Source organism: Ptychodera flava, chromosome 12 (assembly GCF_041260155.1).
Source record: "Ptychodera flava strain L36383 chromosome 12, AS_Pfla_20210202, whole genome shotgun sequence".
Lineage (NCBI taxonomy): Eukaryota > Metazoa > Hemichordata > Enteropneusta > Ptychoderidae > Ptychodera > Ptychodera flava.
In genome coordinates this window covers 17,502,880-17,523,354 of record NC_091939.1, presented here as the reverse complement: position 1 = coordinate 17,523,354, position 20,475 = coordinate 17,502,880, and the positions used below count along the sequence as shown (strand labels likewise).

Genomic DNA, 20,475 nt, shown 5'->3' with positions numbered 1-20,475 from the left:
AGTCGCCGTTATCCATTGTAAATTTCATGCAGCATTCGCATTTGAAAAAAAAAAAGTACCTTTTAAATGGGGTTGTTTGGCATGAATGAAAACAAAAATTAATGCCTAGCAAGCATGGAATTCTTTATCCGGGGATATGTTTTTTACTCGAAAGAAAGACGGGAACGCTATGCACACCGCCAACGTCGTCAATCAAAATGTATGGAAATTATAGTCTGCAAATGATCAATTCTCCGTGTTCATCCAACAAAGTGTCTCGTTACAAATTGCGAAAGCGCGTTGAACGAAGTGTGCGATAATTGCATTCAATGAACGTTCAATTCTGGAGCCCATACGATGGAATTTCTCCTTTCAATTTTGACAATGTTTTGAAGACGAATCAAATGGTAATTATTGATGGACAATACAAAGCGAATCGTGTTGGCATATGTTTAATTATAGATACTTAAATTCCATCATGTGTCGTTCAGAACTTTTCACATGGAGCATCAAAAGAGTGGACGTGTTTGTAAAGCGCTTTCATTCGGTTTATTCGTTTTCATTGGCTGTTGCACAACTCACAAATATACTAGGCTCACTCGAGTGAAATATTCTTGGCTCGTTCGCTTTAATAACTCAAATTCGACATTCCTGGCAATGCCTGGCCGCTTTCCTTTAATATCTTTGTGACCATTAGGAGGTATCAGTCTGATGGAGATGGACGGGACTTTTGTTTAGGCATTACATCATAAAAATTTCAAGCAGCGACTCCTTGCGGCAATGCCGTCACGTACAGCGGTTGCAACGGCAAAATACTGTCCGGAACGAGGTTACAAGATGGCCGCTTAGATAAGGTATTAAAAAGCACACAAAGGACCGCAGTGGGAAATTAGCCAGTTTTTAAGGTGATTCAAGTTTTTGACGAGAATACAGATTACAGCAAGAAACAATTTTTGAGTAATGGAAGAAATTCAAGGGAACATAATATCGGTTTATTAGATCGCTAATTTTACATCAAGTTGTCATTTTATTGTACGGCTGGGAAAATTGAGCTGCGAGATGAAAACACATAGCTTCTTTTGTCGCTTCCTTAACGTAATTTAGTTGGTGATTAAAGTCGATCAGAATTGGAACAACTACGAGATTATTGGGTTAGTAGTCAAGACTACTGCCAACTTGCTGGGAGTAGCATACCCTATATCTGATTAAAAACCCATAGCATACCCCCGCCTGATTAAAAGCACACATATCCACAATATTTTCAGTCTCACCGTGATACAACACATGGCACATTGTTGTCGGAGACGAATACCCGTTGTCATGGAAACTGGTCAGACTGCACTTGGATGACGCCAGTGTTCTTAAAGATGGTCGTGCAGATGTCCGATAGAGATTTCCGCTTGAGTTAAGACGTTGGATTGTTCAAACACGAACAATTTGAAATCTGTTAGTACGATGTCCTGACTGGCATTTTCCAGATTTTCACAGAAAAAAACTGGACTTAGAGAACTTGCCTCGACATGAAATAGAACTGTATCTATATAATTTCATACAAAATACTAAACTTCACCTTAATACAAAGAGCTGATTCAATTGTTTACTTCATGTCTAGTTATAAGGCATATACCTTCAAGGTTGTAAATACATAAAAAACCTGAGTTTCATGCATGGACGGGCTCTTCTCTTCAAGTTCCGTTCCACGCGCAAACACAATTCCTTTCCGGACTGTTTGAAGAAAAAGCGCGGTTGGCCAAAATTGCTGTTTGTTTTTTGCTTTTTATTTTGCTCTTTTGTTCGGCGTTTCTGGCGAAACGCATCACTGACGCGATTCAGTGTCTTGCAAGATCCAAAAGAGTTCCAAGGAAAAGGAACACCAAATACAGGGGCGTCCTGCAAGTGCGTGTTACATCAACTGGCAACTGTTTCGGCGCAGTCCGCCTCGGATGCGCGTTGTCGGCGGCTTGTCTCGGAGCTCGCAGATAAGTTTCATCACTTCGCTGAACAGGGAAACTATGTGCCAGTTGTACTTAGCCGAACATTCCACGTAGCCAGATTTCCAGGTCTTCTTGACGATGTGAGTCATGTCTCTCCTGGACAGGCCGTTACATTTGCCGAGGTCACATTTATTACCCGCGACGACAATTGGCAAATCCGTGCCGTTGCACTCCCTGTAGTCGAGAATCTGTTCCCGCAAGTCTTTGACAAACTGAAAGCTGTCGTTGTTTGACACATCAAATACGAGTATGAAGGCAGTGGCATCTCGAACTTCGGGGTTGTAGGACTGGAAATCGACCCAGTCGTAGAAACTCTTCATCTGGAAATACTGTAGAGGGGGAGTGTCGACAATGTTCAACTGATAAAGATGCTGATTGGCTAATACTGCAGGGTTGAATACAGATGTGGTTTTGGTGGGCGAATGCTGGTCTGGGAAAGTGCAGTTTACGTATTGCTGTATAATGGACGACTTTCCGACTCCAGGTGCACCAAGGACGGCTATGTCTACACTCTGCATCGTGACGTCAGGCAGTGTCCACATTAGTGAGGTTATAAATGGAGAAGAAAAGAATAAAATACGATCTCGATACTTTTCCCAAGAGATTTGCACGCGTTTTCAGAATGTTCAATAGTGTGCGAGTTGTTTACCGTCATGAGGTTGCGTTAACCTGTACCGCTAAGGCATCCTCTTTGAAAAGTAGCCAGGCGAGATGAATCGTTCGTCAAAGTGCGCAGATACCAGACAGGAGTATCTCAACTGTGACTTGTCCTTTCAAACTCCGTCTCCTGTGCTGGGTCTTACTCACCCTGGAAGGAGGCAACCCAGAAGTCAGATTTGCCCCAATCCAACTGCAGGAAGCAAAAGCCGTGCGTCCTTTTTGAGTCGTCGCTGTCCGGAGACGACGAAGTGGGGCTTGGTAACACAGGGTACAGGAGCCTTCTCACGATCTGCATGGGTGAGAGAGAGTAAGAATGAACATGTGTTGACAATGGATCCCAAGATAGAGGGCAGAAGCTAGTCGCAGCATCCTGGGTTAATACCTGAATTACAGACAACCATTACATACATGAATAACGTAATCCTTTAGAACCTGTGACTCCGAATAATGATCCCTGAACATACAACACAGTATGAATACACGGAAAGTAATCTCCAACGACGAGGCTGCACACACGGCAATTCTAATTGGCTCAAACCCTTCTCAAATCGCTTGACATTTCCAATACACGTTTACCAATATCGGATAGGAGAGGTAGTAGAATATAAATTGTATTCAGCGTGAAAATACGAATCTATTCGAGGCATCAAAAGATAGAGCGAGCGAGCGCACAAAGCGTGTAAGAAATTCAATGGTACAGCAAGCGAAGTATAGCGCATGCCCTAAATAATCTCACAAAATGCAGCCGATCGTTTGGGTAGTAATGCTTACATTGACGCGTTTAATTTACCGCTGAAATGAGTAAGTTAGGACTGATATTTTGCCTTGTCATCCGAAAATCAAAGCAAATCTTCGCTGGTATTGGACCAAACTCGTGGCCACAAGCTTTCCTCGGTGTCCTGTTCGATATTAACGCCGACTCTTGGGACAAATTACGCTAATCTATATGTTGACAAATTACCATTAACGGACGCGTACGGGGAAAGCAGCTCTCCGGAACGCAACTCACCTATCAATGCGATACCTATAGGTATATATATTGGTATGTATAAAATATCCTCACCCCGAGGCTACATGAGATGGCGGGTAATTAAATTGAAATGGTGGGGTCTAGGGGGAATCAGATGAAGTACCGTCTCAAACCAAATTTATCCCCTAGGAAAAATTTGGAAATCAGCCGTAGTGCGATTATTACAAACAGATAGTATGCGTAGTTAGCGCTGTAGTAATCAGTGACTACCCAAGTGATTAGAGACGTGACGTGGACTCCGTACAAAACATTCCCTGACTGTCTGCAGGAAGGCGAACGCGAGAGAGCCTTTTCTATAGTGTAAAATTTAATTTGTTTCGAAGACTGCCTGATTTTGACGGCGAAATCCCAAGAAAATTGAAACTAATAGTGGAACCAATTCTGTTCGGATTTTGCTGAAAACACGAGCTGAAATGGGTGACTTTTATGACGTTGTTACTGTAGTCCTCAAAATGACGCACTCAGAATAACGATTTCTGTAGGTCTATACCCCTAGGTTTGGAAAATTTCCAGATATAAAGGGGATCTTAAGCCTTTTGTGTAATCATAACTTGTGACTGCATGTTCGTATTAGACAATTCTTGAAATTAGTTCGAGATTTCCGAGATAATAACAAAACTGCTGGGATATTATTTCCGTCTAGGGAGGACGATGGCAAACTTCCTACTCATATAGAAGATGATCCGGGTACACCCTCATATTTCACTAAACGCACATGGGATCCCATTTCGTGGAATGGGTACCAATAGTAATCTCAGACGGGAACCATTAACCACTAAAAAGCCAGTTGGTCGAAAGCAAAATAAGTCGAAGGCTATTAGTACGAACAAATCAAAGAACAGCAGTCACAAGTTACAACCAATGATATGTAAAAGATTGTAATTAGAGCAAGCGCAAGACGTGTAAACATAGGGCAGCAACTCTTGAGCCAATTAAACACTTAAAAAGGGCCAACTGAGAATTAATACGAACAGACTGGTATCGTTGTGATACTAGTAGTTTAGTAATTTGATAGTCTGGTCACGTACAGATAGCTCACTTCGCAAAAAGATTGTAAGGTACACTTTGATTAAATAAAAATTTAGGAGGGGATGCTCTTCCGAACAGCCCTGCTGTTAAATTTGGAAAATTTCTCCTCCCGCCATATTGTATCCCCTCTCTCCGCCAGGAAAACGCACCCCGTTTACTAAAGCTTCCCACTATCCGATTCCCACCACAGGATTTGCCCTCCCCATCAGCAAACTCTAAAAACAACCGTATCATACATTCTACGACCTTTCCGAAGTTACCCAATAAAATTTACCCACCATCTGATGGTAAAAATTATAAGTCCGCCCCCGCTCCACCCGCTTTAAACGCAAGGTGAAAAAGACGATGTCCGCTTACCCGCCGTGAAACCGCTTGCGAAATTTTCATTTTTGCGAAGATCTTTGTCAGCTGGGTCCCATCATAATCGTGCTGCGAAAGCTTACCAAATAACGTTGAAATTCATTCTACCTCCAGACGGACTCGGATCATGTCGTCTGTGCATGAGTTGAATTCAATATATGTCACGGGACTGACTGACGTGCTTCAGGGGGCGGTGAACTACAAAAAGATACCGTCGTACAGTGCTTAAAGTCCCTACACATGCGTTAATACGTCATGTTAGATCTCGGTAGTTATTCTACTCTAACCCGACACTTACTGTCGTATGGTGCAAATGTACGCTTGGCGGATGGTTTCATCTTGAGGCCAACATCAACTCGAAGGAAAAACAATACTTATATGCCAACGCGTGTTAATTGACACTGAGCTCATTCCAATACAAGTCTTCAACCTTTCAGCTTAAACATTCGAATAAAATCGTTGTCGACCTTTCACTTGTGCTTTGCCATATACTCCCACCCGTATCCTGTCAACCTATCTTACTCCCTTCGTATAGATACAGATTGGTATACCACTAGTTACACCTACCTCCCCTAACAGTTTGCCGGCCCACCTAATAGCCGACATAGAAATGCAGCACATAGGCCTATACATCCATCCATCCAGCCAGCCATCTATCCATCCATCAATGCACAGACACACAAAGACACAGATACATACATACACACACACACATATACATACATACACACACACACATACATACATACATACATACATACATACATACATACATACATACATACATACATACATACATACATACGCACGCACGCACGCACGCACGCACGCACGCACGCACACACACACACACACACACACACACACACACACATACATACATACATACATACATACATACATACATACATACATACATATCCTGGTACATATGTATGGATCTTGAACTCACCAAGATATCGGCAGCGATTATTTTCATTTACGTCTAGATTTATACCTGTGTTATGCTGACCAAGTGATCACGATTAAATTTAAACAACATCCTTTAGCAAGATAAATGTGACGTAAGTCACGGTTTGGCGAGTCATCAACTTCACAGTTTTAGTCTGCGTTTACTAATATATTTCAATCAAGGATCTGCCATAATTAATGACATCTCGATCCAATCTCGATGATACAAACAACACGATAATTGACATCGCAGTCTAGACCGTTTATCTTACTATGGACCAAGTTAGTCGCCGCACAAAGTCCCAAGAGGTGTTATAGTAAATGCTCAAGGCAGAACTGAGATTACCTGCTAGTCATACTCACATACCTGAACGCGAACTTGAATAGCGTTGCTCTGAAAATAGGTACTTGTACTTCAGTCAGGTAGACGCCTGGCAAATTTGGGCTCTGCCTGTGTTTATGTAGCATACTGTTTTATGGATCTGAACGCTCCATTCGTTGAAATGATTGCCGGGCTCAATTATCATAGCATGAATGCCGCTGAGCCGCGGACGAGGATGGAATACAAAGAGGGAGTTTTGAGCGGGAAAGCGCCAATTTGATATGCTGACGTTCTAATCGGACCGAAACAACCTGGAGATTCATAATAAACTGTGCCAGTTAGTCTTTACTTTTGAAATGAGGTTTAGGGGAGGTGTTGAATCTATTTGATCTTAGAAGCTGAAGCTGTGATAACTAAAACCAAATGACGTTGAAAAACCCAGTAATGACGGATTTAAAAAGCCGAGTCACTGACAATGTAAAGATGTGCCCTTTTGAAATGTCGCATTCTCGGGAAGTCAGCTTGAAAGCGGGAAACGGCACACCGTACAGAGCGGGTAATAGCAAGAACAGAGATGAGTTAGCAGACTATAAAATTCAACCCTCAGCTCCACTGCCTATGATTCAGCCGTGCACAAGTAAACTTGAAAAGTGAACCGCGCCTTTAATCGGAAATTCATGCCAGCACGATACGTCTAACATGGATCGTACTATGTTGCCATGGTTACGGGGATCTCGACGCGCTTTTTTTTGTTCGTCCAATCGAATCCGTCATCGTTAATGCTCGGAATTTCTGCCGATGACGTTGCGACGTGTTATCGCAAATGGCCCGAAACGCATTCAATCAATGTTAGTTTTCGGAATGAAAATTAACAATTCCATTTTCCGGGAAGTAAATTTGAGGAAAAATAAAAGCCCTTCTTGACTGGGCACCTGGCGAAAAGAAATGGATTCGCCTAATTGAAGATTTTGTGCAAGCACCGGACTTCAAAGGCGCCGAAGCCTTTACGTGTGAATAGCTTCATTTTCATCATGCGTCAGTGATTATCACTGTTCTGGCCACTAAAACTGGTAAATTTATGGACCGGTGGGGTTTTCCTTCTATCGATAGTTAATAAAATATCAGATGAGTTTATACTTACTAATACTATCGGTGTCCGTGACTGTGTTTATCAAAAGTATGAGTACTGCTGCGGTTAAATGTCCATGGACATGTTTTGCATAGAGAAAACGAATGTGGTACTGATGTGACTTTCCAAAGTTATATAAACGAATGGAAAGTTTTCATCTGTAATTCTGAATGTATTTGAGAGATTCCTTGAATTTAACTTATCATATCTGAAAGTATTCCTGTTTATTCTTCTCTTACTCTCGATAATAATTCTAGTTATTGCATAAATATGTACAACAATCCTGCGAACCATTCAAAGTATTAGGATAATCAGGCCTACGAAATAACTAATTTCGCTCAAGTTCGAACTCTCCCAGTGTTATTAGGAAGACAAAACCGATTACATGTGAATTCAAAACCTTTTTTGGGGTGTATTTGTGTGTTTGGTTTAGTTTCGACGAGATGCAGAGACGTTAAGACAAAAGAAGAAAGAAATAATGGAGGGGAGGGGAGAAAGAGAATGAATGAGTAAATGAAAAAAAGAAAGGGGAAAAGAGGGGGAACGGATGGAGGAAAGAAAAGAGAACACAACAATTGTGCATGAAGCATCTGAAAGACATACATTGAATTGTTCGCCTCTTGGTGAACGATCGTTTGCTACATTACCAGTTTTCTGAGGCATTCAAAAAAGTCACTTCTAGAGCCCAGGATTAGAAATTTAAGAGTCAGCGGTGTTAAACATTTCAAAATTGATCCGGTTGCTTCTGAGAATTTATTCTCTTACTTTCCAATCGGAAGCGACGGCATTAAGGCAGTACGCGCCTCGAAAGTGAAAGACTTCAACTTTTGCTCAAATTTTCCCCAATGAAACTTTCAACCATTCCCTTAAGAAATCCAGAATAAAATCAGGAGTTACCGTGCAAAATTGGTACTAACGAAAAAAATGACCGAACATTTACCGATATTTGAATTCAATATGGCCGCCATTCCCTGATAGGAAAAGTAAGTTTCGATTTTCGAAAAACTAAGCGGTGAATGTTTTTCGTACTCCAGGAGCCTTAAAATGAGCATCCAAAAATCGTATACGAGAAAAGTACTAAAAACATACAGGTCGAATATCTGTCCCCGAAGCGCATTTTACCTTCAGATCTCGCCCTTCTCCCGTTGTTTCACTCTTCCCCACACGAATATACGATATACCTTCTTCGAGTACACCCACAGCGGTTATATAGAAAGATACTTCTACCAAGAAAGGGAGGTCCGGGCCCAAAGTAAACAGCTCGACTCCTTAAAAATAGGTCATTAAATCCCACGGGACTATACCTTCAAGCTCTCCGCTCGCCAGTTTATGTTTGCGGGTCAATAATATATTGAAATGTTGACCGTGGTCTACAATCGAACTGCATTAACGAGGGAGGAGGAATGCCGAGGCTCGTTTGTGGAACGCTGTTACAGTGATGTGCGCCGCGTAGCGTGGCTGACAAGTAGCTGAAATTGGACCGACTTCTTCTAATTTCCTGACACCGTCAATAGTAGGCTAATTTGCGTTGACGCGAAGTGTTGCATTTCATACATATTTCTCGGCGAACTATTCCTCGCTAATCAGAGCTCTTCAGGTTTAGGTTAGATAATTTACAACATCCAGGCGGCGTTAGCGATGCGGCAACCAAGACTATACGCAGTACAGTAGCTAAATGATGTTATGTCAAATATGCGCACTGAAGAATGTTCTCTAGGTGATCAAAAGCGACCGGCCAAGGGCGTCCTTCATCGCTAAACGTTTTTATCTCCGAACCGAGACCGTGAATTCAATTTGTTATCATCTCCTTCATTGGAAAAACGGCGGAAATTCATCGCGTGCGACCCTGAAGTTATCCGCAACAAACATGTGGAAGACTTTAACAATTTAACAAAGCTGCTTGGTGTTTTTGTCAAATTATAGATCGCTCCATCTGTATTTATCACCTTCTTCCTTAAGTACGTTATTACACCTACAGTGAATTGCTTCATCCTCAGTATCAACACATTGTCTCTGCCTATAGCTCATCGTCCACTTTTACTCCGAGGACTAGTCCCCCCGCCCCCGTATTTGTTTTACTGTTAAACTTCCCTAAATTCAAATCTCTCTCTTTCTCTCTCTCTCTCTCTCTCTCTCTCTCTCTCTCTCTCTCCAAATTTTAAAGCAGCTTAGCCGAGCGACGTCAGTGAGATGTGTGTGTGTGTGTGTATTTTAACATCGGGAAGAGGGAAACATCAAAATTCCATCTAAGCGGACGAATTCCGGTATTCCACATCCGCCTTCACGTCTTCAAAATTCATGTATCTTTTCGCAATGTGCAGTTGGGTGTCAAACGTGGACTGGTCGGTGCTGCGATTTGAGCAAGTGTCCAACGGCGAAAAGATAACTCTCTTCAGCATTTCAAGGGGGCAAGATAAGAATGAGTGTGCGACCGAACGGCACCGCTTCTTGGCAGTGGAAATCGTATCAAAACTGCTTGCCGTATCAATCGCCGCTATGTGAAAACTATAAGACTCCTGCAGTTGACGGCAAAATGTCAACGCGACGAATTCAACGATTCAGCAAAAGTGTGTCGAACATGTGGTGCTTGAATCAATCATAGAATGAAGCTTAAGTTGTCATGACGAAATGCGTGTCGTTTACAAGTTACACGAGTTCACTTTTAGAAACGCTGCATAAGGGTGCATAGTATTGAAAGCGTTGAACTTCAGAAGGTCATACTGTTACATGTCCGACTGACAATCGTCCTCTCTCCGTACATGTCATTTCGTGAATGAGGATACATCGCATGGTGGCGTTTATCCTTCTCCGCATAGCGAGCTATTCGCACTTGATAAACACACGAGAGAATATTTTTATAGAAAGAAATATCTAGCTTACTAACCTTAAAGCGCAGATGTATCCATCTCAATGAATAGGCTGGTAGAAGAGGAAAAAAAGCTCACGAATGCTTGTTACTACGAGACGCGAGAAATGCTACGATTTAAGCTGGCGGGTTTAAGGGTAGCTCGGATCACGATTTATAGACCCCCTAGGGTATCGAGATTTAATCAGGGTAACGTCAGTGTGGATTAGCGTTCTCTGAGTGAAGGTTTTATTTTTTGAAAGACAAATAGGTTAAATACAACACGACACAGAGAAGGCCACAGCCAACAAATAATGGACAAGCCTGCCGCATTGGAGAGCTATATTCGGTGACCTACAAACTTCTGCGAGCTCGCTTTGATATCAGCCGACGGTGGTGCAATTTGTCGATTTTAACACCATCGATTCTGACTACCGCAAAATGCACCTCGTGACTCTGAAACCTTCAAGTTGCGTCTGACAAAATAGTCAATAGAAATTAAAGGAATCGGATTTTCAATTTGCAATTGCAGGCTGCAATACGATGACTGAAGCCAATTTTCATCGCTTGATTCAATCTCGCCAAATAGGGAGAGAGCCAGAGAGCGAGAAGGGACTCCGGCAAACAAAATCGCGGCGAACGGTCGTTAGATCTAGATGCGTACAAGAATGAAAGAAGTTGCCGCCTGACAGCTAGCATGATTATAAAGGAGTTTATAGGAGATCGATAGCAAATCTATTCCTTCTGTGCTGATAAATTTTCAACCGCAATTAGATAAGACTCAGATTATGGCTTCCCTGAGTTTCACCCCTCTCGTTAACTCAATTTCGCTCCTTTTTATGGACTTCACAGATCGTGATGGCGAACAAGTGTGTGATAAGTTAGTGTCTATGGTTGTATTTAAAGTCTACTGGAATAGCCCCATCTGCGTTTCAGAGAAAGGTATAGCGTTGACGCCCGGGCGATTTTAAAACGACATCTTCACTCGTTGAGATTTTCACATACTTTACGGGATAATAAACATTCGTATTACATGCAGAAGCACCACTAACGTTCGCCTACAGTGTTAAAAAAATCACATTTAAACCCAAGTATCTTCTATAAATACACGCATCTTGATAGTAAATTTTGCAACTTTTCCTTCTATTTTTTTTTTTTTTTGAATCTATAAACTGGTCCCTATAATTGTCAAGAATATGCAGACATAATCAGTAACCGTGCGGACTTTGGATGAACTTGACCTATAAACTTGACCTATTTTTAGAATCAAAAAGGCAATCAGTCGTATTAACTCGTAGAATATGGAAACATTTTACATGTAAATTTTCTCAGAAACAAGACAAGGTGTGAGGGTTAATCTTTTTTGCTACACGAAGTTTCAATCTGATGAGTTCACACAAGCTGTAGACGAGCAAATAATTTGAGAATAAGAATGATTTTCCCAAAGGTGTATTCTGCCTCCAAAATGAAAAAAAAAAAATAGAAACGGAAATTAAAATTGCTCATGTAGATATTAGCAATCGCCACGCTGGAATTATATATATAAAAGCTTGTTGTGCCATATCATAATGGCCTCAATACTAAAGTCATAAGCTTTTAACACCGTATTTCGCGTAACAAGTACATTTCTTTCCCAAATTCCATCAACATTTGACATTTCAATGACGTCACTCAATTTCTTAATTGACTGTTGTTATCATTCTTAACGCAATCAAAGTTGTTTGCCTTTTCGCCACGTTGTTGGCGCTGTCACCGTGCGAACACTTCAAACACGGCAGGCCTATACACGCTATGTTTGCGCTGTCGCGCGGGGAGCACTTCAAACTTGACACACGTAAAGTCCTGTTAGCATAACTAAGATTGACGAAAGGTGTGAATCTAAGTTTTTGCAGCAAGCTGGAATGTGTTGTCCACGATTACAAAGCTGGGGGTTTAATTTCACCGGGAAATCTTTACGCGGAAACCCTTTGTTTGAAAAAGCAAACTTACTGAGAACAAGTTTTATACATCATATTCCGCTGGACAATCATTGAAGTACGATTTCACAGATTTCAGGACAGAGGTTACAGAATATAAAGTCACAACCAAAACTCGGCAAGCTTTAGCGAACAGAAAGTGTTTATATATGAACATTCTTACGTAAACACTTTCCGGAACCAAGAGAGCTGTGTCGGAGAAATCCGATGGAAAAATTGTAAACGTATAGTCAGCTTTTATTTCAAAGAATTGGTTATGTTCACCTATAATGCAACGCCGGCGTTGTGTTTCCATTTTGTTCAGACACTAGTAAGTCCAATGGTAAATAGTAAATTTTGATGAAGATATACGTTCCAACTATTCAAATCTTACTGCGTCACGTTGTGTAGGTCACGTGTATACGTACCAGTGATTGCTACTGACAAGTGCATATCAATGCTTTCGTATTTTCTGTAAATCTTCTTCAATTTGCACCACACGCATAAAACGTGTTCGATATTTGAGATATAGACTTGTGTTATCACTTTAAGTACGAGCACTTATTCCGTAATTCTCGCGATCGAAGCATTATATGTCAAAAGTATCATGTACTGATTTATAGGCAATTGCCTTTGGCGTGACATTGACACGCCCATGGTATGTGACGTTGCCCACAAGGACACCTATGAATCAAAATGCAAATACATAAAACATAAAATGATTTTTCCTTTCCTGTGCGTCTATGTACCTATGTTTTTTCTTCAGCGTGTTTGATGGTATACCACGTCTTCTCGTCTCTTTTCACACCTGTCTTATCAACCGGTAGGTTCAACCAGTCTATCTGACAGTCTGTCTGTCATACTCTCTGTTTCCCTCTACATCTCGTTATTCTGTCTGTCTTCGTACCCGTCCACCCAACTGCATTCTTAATGGTCAGTATCAGCGTCTCTCTTCTGGCCCCCATGTGCTGGGAATACGAGTAAGCTGGGAGATAATCCAGGCACTGCCAGATATAGACCGGCCAGCGGGCAAATACACAGACAGGTAAACAGTATTACCCTGATCATGGAGTAACGTCAGACAAACAGAAAAAAATGTCATATGATGACGAAGTGACAACGAGAGCAAATAAAAGAAAAAATAAAAGTAAAATTCGGATTCTGCGCGAACGCTGTATAGAAATTTAAATCATGAAAGTCACTTCCAACAAGCGATCATGACATGAAGACTGAGAGAAAATTTTACTTTGCATTTCCAGCTTGCGTAAATCGGTGATTACCGGACGGGCGATTAACAGCTCGCCACACAGCAAGTTTTGATTCATAAACCGTCAAATAGAGCTGCTGCTTTGTAGTTGGCCTAATCACTCCTGGCATCGCTGAAAAAAATATTTTAAGCGACTGCTGCCTGGCGTTAATCTTTGTCTTTCTCCGAGACGACGATTTCTTCTAGTCCGGTACAAAAAGGAAAGCCAGGCTGGATACGCAGAATTTGTCGTATATTAAGTATGTGTTCGACACCTATCCGCACGAAACTGAGTTTACTTGTGTTTTAAAGCTGGCAGCACTTACCTACACGTCTCATTATTCAAGCTCCAGGGTTTAATTTTTGGCGGAGAGTATGCCAATTAAGGTAAATTTGTATAGTTGTGCAATTTCTTCCTCCACTTAAGCGGTGTATCTTCTAAATTGACTTTATGCGGGGCACACACGTCATAATTTTCAAACGGTTGAATTTGAAAAAAATGACAAATCTTCGCTTGCGAGGAATTTAATGAGCCACCGCGGCAGGGTGGTTAGCTATTACGTCGTTTGCTTCGCTGCCGTTAAATTATGATAAATGTCATGATATCGTGACCAGTGAAAGGAAATTGTCCCTGGCTCTCAGTATTGCAGAGTGATCAAAGGTCAGTCTATTGTGTGGGCGACGTCATATCCATGGGGTTGATTTAAAGCCGCAAGACACACGCTGGGTCTTGGCGCATTTAACATCCAACGGGAATTGATGACTTAATACAGTAGCATCAGATGCAATCTCACAGTTAATTTCAGACAAATCGTGTTTACGTTTGCTACAACTACTTTCGCGCAAATTGAAGCTGTTGTTTCTTTGTCATAATATTTCACAAACTATGTAAGCTGGAGTTGTTGATATTCTCGGCTCTGTCAAACCAGCGTGTTTTTTATGCTAAATCTTCCAGGGCCGTGTATTGCACGAAGTTATGGCGCTATTTACATGGCACAAGAAACACTCTTCCAATACCTTACTAGAGCTACAGGGAGATTTTCCTTCTGCGGACGGTCTGTGATCACACTTCGAACAACGAGGTGCGTTGGCCTCTGCTGCATTGATTTCAGAATTATTGTTCACTCAACAGAGCAGAGTCAAACGGGAGAGAAATGATCCGCGGCGATGACGTCATTGGCGCGCCACTCCTTTTGAAAGTTGTTTAAACGGTGTCGTGTCTCTCTATCTTCGGAATGGTTATTCGCGCACGACTCTAACGGACACTGACACGCTCTTTTGTTGACACTTTTTTGATGATAACAATACAGGGCTAAATTGAAATCTCACACAACAGGACCTCGCCGACGGAAAGAAAAGTCATTTTCTAGACATATCTCCTGTCTCATTTCTTGATATTTTTTATTTGGATGGCTAGGAATTTGTCGTCAGCTTCAATTTAAGTATAGATTTGTCACCAATCAGACTGATCTGACGCTAGTGCTGAAACTCAAATCAACTCGTCTTACCCATCTTCAAAAGCGAGCTGACATCTCTACGTCCGTGAATTGACGCACATGCATACGGGGTAATTATATTTTCCGTCGCACACAATACAACACAATTAATGATTAATGATGAACTGGACTCTTTAACGGCACTTGTTATTATACATACGTACAAGTCTTAGACCAAAAATTCGCATTTGTAATAATCTACCAAATATGCGATAATAGCCTAAAATGCAATACAGTAGCCAATCAAAGGCGCATCACGTTGTCATTTCAAGGTGTTTGTGAAAACTCAAGGATGCGGCATTTCAATCGCCACGTCTACAACGAATACGTGGAGCAAGGATTTTCGAAACACGTGATTATTGGGCAGAGGTTCAACCTGCTGTCATCATAAATCATAACAGTTATAATGCTGATTATGGAGATATAGAAAAACGTGGGGGTCGACCGGAGCATTTTAAAAGTAAGTCAGTGGAAACGGCTTCGAGTTGATGCGGTACCTGGCAAAACAACTGACACAGATCAGCCCGGAAAATATCTGGATATGTGACAGGAATGCAGAATAACCGAAAGGAAAGTTACCTGATTTATTGACAGGTTGCGAACGGAAATGCGATAAATCTCACCGAGTGGGTGTACTCTCATCCGCACACGTAGGCTTTAGATCCGACTTTACAGCGCTTCATTTGAAGTAACATACATGCCAGCGCGACTGGAGGTCAGAAACGGGGGTTGGAACGGAGTAAGTAGGAACATGAAAGACACGCAATATCGATAAAATTACCAATTACCTTCCATAAACATTGGGAAATACTTTCGTGTGAGGTGATACGGTCAAGCAATTGTGATTATGCTAGAAAGTAGGCTGCAAAAGACTGCAAGTTCAGCCGGACACGTGACACAAGAAATGTAATGTTTATGTGATAGAGTGCGTTTCAGACGATTGGAGACTTTGCTAGCCCGTGGTACCGTTCACAGGCACTACTGGAAGCTCAAACTGAAAGCCATGGCAAAGACAAAAGCTCATATTTAAATAAATAAATATTTACCGGATTTGCTGTCTGTTAGTTATCATCTGTGAAACAGTCAGACGTACGTGGAAACATATCCGTATGTGTTTGCTCAGTTCCCATGACAGGGAAATCCCTGAAAGTCTCAAGCGTTGGAAAGCGACAACATATGCCTATGAGGCATGCCTGAATCTGTGAATGTAGCTATATGCACTTACGGTGCGTTGTGGCTATCGACACGATGATCGTGTCGGTAAGCAAGAATAAAAAGCAACTTAGCGACACGATCATGATAACTTGCGATCAAATGCAAATTGTACACTTATGTCACCATTTTGCTTTATCAAGTGGTCTCAAATGTACGGCTTTCGAGTTAAAATAAAGTTTCCTCGTGTGACAAAAAGTGTGTTCTCCATAATTTAGCCTTAGGCCCACGTGTTCAATTGACAATATTGCTGACATTGCTTGCTAAAATCCACTCGCCCGTTTTATAATAAACCACCCATAAAATCTTGTTCGCGATCTCAATATTTCACGTTTTTGAGGCTCAAACTGCCAAAAAATTGAATTAGAGAGCATGACAAACAAAATCGCAGCTTGAAAGACACAACAATACTTCTTTTATTTATTAATATGATGTTTATTTTCTCCGCCCTTGATATCGATAACCCAGTGGCACATGCTGAATATCGACTACTCTCACTGGCCGAGATACCCTCGCTCCAGACATTGTACGTTCGAATCCCGGGTGCTACCCCTAGTTTTTCCCCCCCCCTTTTTATTTCCTGTCAGTTTCTTTGTCATTTTCCCCTTATCTCTCTTTTACTCTCTTTTCCCATTTTTTCTCTTTTTCTCGATAAATTCATTGCATTTGACAATCTCCGCCGATCCACTGCTAACACCCCCGCAAGCCAGGCGCACCATACTACGCAGCACTCAGCAGATGTATGGAACTCACCATCATACTCGTTTTATCATGAAAACTTGCGATTAAATGTAAATTGTACACTTATGTCAACATTTTGCTTTATGAAGTGGTCTCAATGTACGGCTTTCGAGTTGAAATAGGTTTATTCCTCGTGTGACAAAAAGTGTGTGCTCCATAGGCGGACCACATGTTCAATTAACTGTCATGCATCCCTTGCTAAAATCCAATCGCCTGTAAACCACCAATGAAATCCTGGTGTTCGCAATCTCAATATGTCACGTTTTCGAGGCTCAAACTGCCAAAAATTGAATTATAGAACATAACAAACAAAATCGCGGCTTGAAAGAGACAACAATATTTCTTTATTTATATTGCTTAATTCCCCCTTTTTATTTTCTGTCAGTTACTTTGTAATTTTCTTCTCCTCTCTCTTAAAATCCTTTCCCATTTTTTCTCCTTTCCTCGCTAAATTCATCGCATTTGACAATCTCCGCCGATCCACTGCCAGTAATTTGAGTTAAACTAACAAACCCCGCAAGCAAAGCGCCATACTGGTACACACAGCCATGACACAGCCGATATATGGAACTCACCATTACTCGTTTGCGACATTTCCAAGACAAAAGGTGGCCGTCAAGTTTGAAATGTCATGCGTATTTTGTTTTGCATTTTAGATTATTTATGTGTATTTTAGGGGGTTGCAGGCTGTAGGCATAGAGTTGCCATTGAGTCGCGGACATCGTCACCCTAGTAAACCTTCTGAACTCCATGACCAGACCGCAAACTTCCATATGTTTTTAAGAAACATATGTTCTCTATGTTTTTTGCCTTCTTCTTGTATGTACTGGACATTTTGCTCAGACGATTTGCTATTGATGATGCATACTTTTAGGACTCTGATTAAAATTAGTTTGTTAATCAAATTACCCTTCTTAGATAGTGTGTAAATAAAATGATAACTATTTATTTATAAATTTTGTCACAACCGATGACTTGTTTGGCAAAGACTTATAGTCGCAACTTCAATCATATATCAACAGCCATGCGGAATACATTAATAGGGCAGCATATTTATTTCATTTTAATGACGCAAACCCATGACATTTCATAAACTCAATCTTCATACCTATATTAGTAAGAAAGGAAACTCATGATGGCCTTTGATGGAGATTCACAACTTTAAAATTACAAAGCACCGTGCCTTTGGCTATAAGGACGACATTTCCGCCGATACAGATTGTCAAAATACATTTGCTTGCCCGATGAGGCATTCGGTTATTTGCTGTGTTTGGTTTGATGTTTTGATGATCGTGCAATTAAGCGGAAAATGCGTGTTATAGACACGATCATCGTGCAGATAAGCAGAAAATGCTTCTTATATACACGATCATCGTGCAAATAAGCAGAAAATACTTCTTATAGACACGATAATCGTGCAAATAAGTAAGAAAAACCGCTTATTTGCACGATGATCGTGCAAATAAGTAAGAAAAACCGCTTATTTGCACGATGATCGTGCAAATAAGCGGAAAATGTTTCTTATAGACACGATCATCGTGTGGATTATCCGTTTGTTTTTCTTATCTACACGATGATCGTGTCAGTATGTGTTGTTCTTTATCAAAACGATGATCGTGTCTTTAAGAAGCATTTCCCGCTTATTTGCACGATCATCGTGTAAATAAGCGGAAAATGCGTCTTATAGACACGATCATCGTGCAAATAAGTAAGAAAAACTGCGTATTTGCACGATCATTGTGCAAATAAGCGGAAAATGCGTCTTATAGACACGATCATCGTGCAAATAAGTAAGAAAACTGTTTATTTGCACGATCATCGTGCAAATAAGCGGAAAATGCGTCTTATAGACACGATCATCGTGTGAATAAGTAAAAAAGACACGCTTATTGACACGACCATCGTGTGGATAGGTAAGAAAAACCACGTTATCCACACGATCATCGTGTCGGTAAGCATTTTTTTTGGGTCTATTCACACGATGATCGTGTCGATAGGCGCCACCCACTGAGAGGGCGTGTTACTGTAGGGTATTTGGGGGATACTGGGATATTTCATATCGCCCTTGGGGTTTTTCATATTGCCTATATATGCATAACTTTGGAAGTTACACGCACTCCCTAAGCCGTTCATACAGATTAACACCTTGGTTAATACAGAAATACTCAGCTCATTTTTTCGAAATTTACTACTGCAAAACATCAGATGTATATTTACTCATAGCGTCACCCTTCAAAATGCTCTACATCAATCATGACTTTATATACTGAGCGAAGACGGCCGCGCCGGTTGCAGCGTAATTGAAGTTAGAAATCGTCGAGTCGAAGGAAAATTACAGAATGAGACTTTGTAATTCCGATGATCAGCATGACTAGAGGGAAAGTAGTAAATAAGATTGGAATACTGTCAAATGTCACTTTTTCGTTACGGTGTACATTTTAAAAGCGGGTATACTATCCTTTGAAAAGCACAAACCAGGGACAAACACCATAACTCCGAAATCTCGGCTAAGGATATACAAACGATTAGTCTGTCTGTCTGTCTGTCTGTCTGTCTGTCTGTCTGTCTGTCTCTCTCTCTCTCTCTCTCTCTCTCTCTCTCTCTCTCTCTCTCTCTCTCTCTCTCTCTCTCTCTCTCTCTCTCTCTCTCTCTCTCTCTCTCTCTCTCTCAATGAAATCTGCGAGCTCTAGAGCGATTATAACGAAACCTACTGAATTCATCGCAGTTGACCCTGTCTTTGAACAACGGTCTTCGAGCTTTACATGCATTTGCTCTCAAGTACAGACTTGAATATCAACATCTGAAAGTGGTTTCCGTTCCTAGCACAACAACAAAATAACAAAATTGATGGTGTTTTCCGAGGGCAGATTTGCAAGGTTAATAACAGCCGCGGGGTTTCCAGGCACGCACCGCAGAGGGTATTATCATTTCGATCAGACTCTGTCTGGTCGTTATACCGAGGTTAATAAAACAGAGCTCGGGACCGAGAAAGTTATACGCCATTCATTTTTTAAATATCACGGATAATTAACCCGGGGTAGGACCACAGGTATCAAAGATCAACACAGACACCTCTTCAGATTTCTCTACCGCTCGTTACAATTATTTCAAATCCCCTAGGGAATGGATACATGATATATCGTTTTGTTTTACTTGGTAACGAGAAGAGTTACTGATACGATTAAACGGGCGATACATGTCAGCAAGGTCACGTTGACCTACTTTTGAGGGGCAATGTCGCAGCTCATGTGACTACTTCTCGTCGTTTAGAGCATGTCTCTGCAACGCAATGCACGCCCAACAATACTGAAAAGCAGGAGACTACACTCAGCTAAAATAGTCGTAGCACTCTAAATTCAAAGATGACATATTATCTTGAATGAAAGATGAAGTCGCGGATCCTGAAAGTCTCGTCATATAGGCGTGCTCATGTTTCTATGAATCTGTTTTGTTTTGTTCTTTCCCTCGTCATTGAATTGCGCTACTTTAGTCTCTGTCGAACCACTGAACTGTCAAGTACACAGGC

General features: G+C 41.2%; 1 protein-coding gene across 3 annotated transcripts in view; it reads right to left on the bottom strand.

The window, feature by feature from the left end:
* Nucleotides 1–417: 417 nt before the first annotated feature.
* The window catches only part of LOC139145224 (ras-like protein family member 10B), a 66,697-nt gene continuing 46,639 nt past the window's right edge, over nt 418–20,475 (bottom strand). The window contains exons 1-2 of one of the 3 annotated variants that reach the window (XM_070716245.1): nt 10,339–10,474; nt 934–2,922 (exon numbers count right to left, since the gene is read on the bottom strand). In XM_070716245.1, the coding sequence (XP_070572346.1) occupies nt 1,883–2,515 (633 nt within the window). In that variant the 5' untranslated portion in view covers nt 2,516–2,922; nt 10,339–10,474 and the 3' untranslated portion in view covers nt 934–1,882. Of the gene's footprint in view, nt 2,923–10,338; nt 10,475–20,475 lie in introns of those variants that run through there. The other 2 variants (XM_070716246.1, XM_070716244.1) reach the window with 2 other exon arrangements.